Below are 3,831 nucleotides of genomic sequence, written 5' to 3' on the forward strand. Positions count from 1 at the left end.
TTCGTTACGTGACGGAATAAATGAGTGCTTGATTAGGGGTTCTCTTTTAATAAAATCCGCAATTATGATTGGTGCTTTAGCATTTCCATTGTTTTCGTCGTCATAAACTGACTTTATGTGCTTGTCTCAGTGCTGCTGCTGTTATTATTTTATTTTTCTTTTTTCTTTTCCCCCCTAAACTTTTTGTTTTACGAGATTGAATTTTCTATAAATGTAGCACATTGATGACCAAATGTAAATATGCAAGGCTTGGTTGAGGCGTCATGGCAAACCGATTTGAGGAATATCAGATTAATGCTCTCAAAATGGCATTTGAGCAATCCCAACACTTGACAAAAAAGAATAAGGCTGAACTGGTGACTGCTACAGGACTGGATGTGGAGCAAATTACTAGCTGGTTCAACAGGAATCGAGCCAAAAAGCGTGTTAGGAAGTCAATAGGGGACTTGGATCAAACCAAGGCTGAGCTTCAACAAGCGCTGCAAGTACTCCAAGAAAGCCAAGAGAGGGAAGCTAAGCTACAAAAAGAGCTTCAAGAAAGAAAAGAGAAGGAAACAGAGCTCAGAGCTGAAAATCAGGATTTGAAACGTCAACTGGCACTGGTTGAAGGAGAATCAGTTGATTCACAGTTTGATTACCTGTGGTCTGCACATGTCCCAGGGTTCAATTCAGGGTTCAACTCAGAGCATTCATCTTTCTAGATCCTAGCTCTTCCAACTTTGTGGGGTAAAAAATATTGGTAGTAATTCTACTGATGTTGCTGTGTACTTATTTAAAAGTATTATAGTTTTGTCGGATGCTGCTTCTATGTTTTTAATCTTGCCTCTTCTTCTGTCTTTCTGATCGAAAAATACCGACAACTTCAAGGTTTTGACACATTGGATGATGTCAAAGTTATAATCATGATATCAATGTTTAGCATTGGGATCTTCGCCAATTTTTGGGGTCTTTTAATAATATTGAGTGTTATCGAATATTCGTTCCAAACATTCTTGCTTTTACATACAGTTCTGTAGAATAATATGAATAATTTTGGAGCTGCCATTCCATATAAGATATTCGGACGCTATTTGTATGCATACATATGCACAAACGATGGGAAATATTTGGCTTTGTGCAGAATCATGGATTCCTTAAGAGTGTTAACGATGTATTTACTTGATTTTATTTATTAGAAAGAAATTTCAGAAGTTAAAACTTTTAATACTTCAATAAATACGACTTGATTAGACAAAAACAGACTCCGAAAACTAGCATTCGAAGTGAGGTGTATCGATTATAGAAGTTTTACAGTTCGATTCTGTACTTCAATTTCTGAAGGGGCATCCATAGAGTACACTGTGTCATTTTGGTACCTAAAGGATAATGAATTTTTCAATGAATACATCTGTACTAAAGTTTTTAGTTTTTTGTGTTTCTTCTTTTTCAGTTTCGCTAGTTTTCAGATAATTTAACCTTTATGCACACAGTGGTTGTGTCGAAAAACTTATAAAATTAACAGTAATTAGTGTCTGGTGTTGCTCTTTCTGCATATGGTGAAGCCTGATTGCCGGTCCATTTATTGCATTATTACTTCAGCAAGTGTACATGGCGACCGTAAAACTAAAATATGACTCGCTTTTGGAGATTTGGTTACAGACTATAACCTTTCTTTGTTTCCTGTACAAACCCAGATTGTGTTGTTTCAAGATTCTATATCCATGTAGTATATTAGAGAGAGGAAAAATTAGAAGGAAAAACGGCAGTGAAAAATCTACTTTTGATCAACAGTACTCCTATTGGACTTATTTTGAATCAGACAAAGTTTTGGGATAGTTTCATCATCATGCGACAGCACGTTTCATTGCTAAATATTTGCTTTCGAAGTCCTAGTTGATCAAATTTTATATAAGTAGTTTTTCTAGTTTACTTTTCAACTTTCAAGAATGTACAAGAACTCAAAATTTATTTTGCATAGAATAGTAATGTATATTATGCTAAACCTTTGTAAATTAAACAGCTCGGTTTAATGGTTTTAGCTAAGTCCAGTTAATCTAAAAATATGAAAGAAACTGCGTTAGGGACGCAGATATGAATGTTAATATGGACACAGATGTTGCTAACTTTAATCAAATTCAGATCGAGATCTTTGCAAAGCCTGCCGAGTCCGGCCATTGACAAGCTCCAAATTATTTGCAGTCTTTGGAATTTTCACCTTCTTGTAAACCGTTGTAAACTAAGGATAAAGACTATCTTTCTCCTAGTTATATATATAATGAGTATTTATATGGATGAGGCTGCACTCTCAGCTGGCTACAAGCAGTGGACAGACATTTCCAACACTGGGGATATGAGAAAAGCTGCCTGTCACACTCCGGCTATGACACACTAATTCACAAATGCAGTCGACACTTTCACAAGTCTGTGAGTTGCATCTTCTAATTAATTAAGGAATAGATGTTGCTTCCCACCATATTGGTAATGTTTTTAAATTCAATTTCTTCATTATCTTGAATGGAACTTTTTAAAATCCTTTTTTTTATTAGAATGACATTTTCACGTATGTTTTATTCTTATATTTATTGCTAAGTAGATGCCAATTTTTGGTTTTACTGCTAAATAACTTTATATTTACGGCGGGACAAGCCATGCCTTCTGAAAGTGATGGAATTCATAATCAAATATTGAATTAAGCCAAGTAACCTGAAAAATTTTGACACCTTGGATGACCTGTGTGGGACCTGTGTGAATATAAATGCAAAAAAATGCTCCCCACCTACCCCTATTGTCGGTGTATGTCAATTAGGGTGTCAAAAAATTTCTGGCACCCTAGCATAATTGTCGAATATTTGTCAGAAAAAATACAAATATTGGGAAATCAAGCTTGCACACCCATATAGACACAAAAGTTACAAATTTAGCCCATGTTTGAATATCATTAAATTACATTCAATTTCTCTATCTCCTATATTCAATCACACAATTTTTCATAAAATATTATTACACGTAAATCGAAAGTTTTCCTTCTTTTTCAGCCACTTATTTTTCAAAAGAAACACCATCCCATCCATTTTCATTTCCAAAAAATGGAGACCAATTGGGAGCTTAATATACCCTTGAAACTTCCAATTGCTTCTTGAATTCATCCTCGTTTTGTTGTCGTTTATCTGAAACTGTATTTGTTTGCTGCTTATTGTTCCTATGTTTTTCTTTCTTGTTTCGCATTCATCAAGGAAGGTTTCAACTTAACCAGATTAAGAACGAAGCTCAAAATAAATTTTTTGAACAATATTGTTTTAATAGAGTTATATTGTAAATTAATGGATATGGCTAAAGTTGTGCTTCTGACGTTTTACTCACAGTTTAGTTCCAGAACATACATGATAACTTTGAAACAAATAAATATATTTTTGTTGCACCAGCCACCAATATTATATAGTTAACAATCTTGGGACTACTAATAATCCAATAAAGGGTAAAAACTCCCAATGAATACGGTGCTTTAAACTTTATTTTCCAATGCCATTGAACTTTAAAATTTTATCCAATAGTATGTATTTTCAAAGTTATTTTCAGGTTTCCATAGATATGACAAAATTTATATGAAGTTCCACGAAAGAAAGGGGAAAATCTATGAGTTACTGTACTGTAATTTATTTTATATTTTTTGAATAATCATTGTACTTTCATAGTTGTTTCCCAGCAAGGTCGTTGAACTTTTAAGGTTGTTGCCCATATGTTACTCCAAAGCGTAGGAAAACTTAACGATTCCATTTGCCAAGTCTTTAAAATGGTTAATTTTTAAGTGGAAGAAGGCCCCCCCGGGGGGGGGGGGGGAAAAAGGGGGAAAGG

General features: G+C 34.4%; 1 protein-coding gene across 1 annotated transcript; it reads left to right on the forward strand.

Annotated features, from left to right (window-relative positions):
- The first annotated feature begins 263 nt into the window (after positions 1 to 263).
- On the forward strand, positions 264 to 701 carry LOC111379908. The gene has a single exon (XM_023003350.1). The coding sequence runs from the start codon at positions 264 to 266 to the stop codon at positions 699 to 701; it is 438 nt and encodes a 145-aa protein (XP_022859118.1).
- The last annotated feature ends 3,130 nt before the right edge of the window (positions 702 to 3,831 follow it).

This window comes from Olea europaea, unplaced genomic scaffold (genome assembly GCF_002742605.1).
Source record: "Olea europaea var. sylvestris unplaced genomic scaffold, O_europaea_v1 scaffold2058, whole genome shotgun sequence".
Taxonomy (NCBI): domain Eukaryota; kingdom Viridiplantae; phylum Streptophyta; class Magnoliopsida; order Lamiales; family Oleaceae; genus Olea; species Olea europaea.

Excerpts from the sequence above, each read along its gene's own strand:
- LOC111379908 (XM_023003350.1), top strand. The coding sequence starts at position 264 with ATGGCAAACCGATTTGAGGAATATCAGATTAATGCTCTCAAAATGGCA.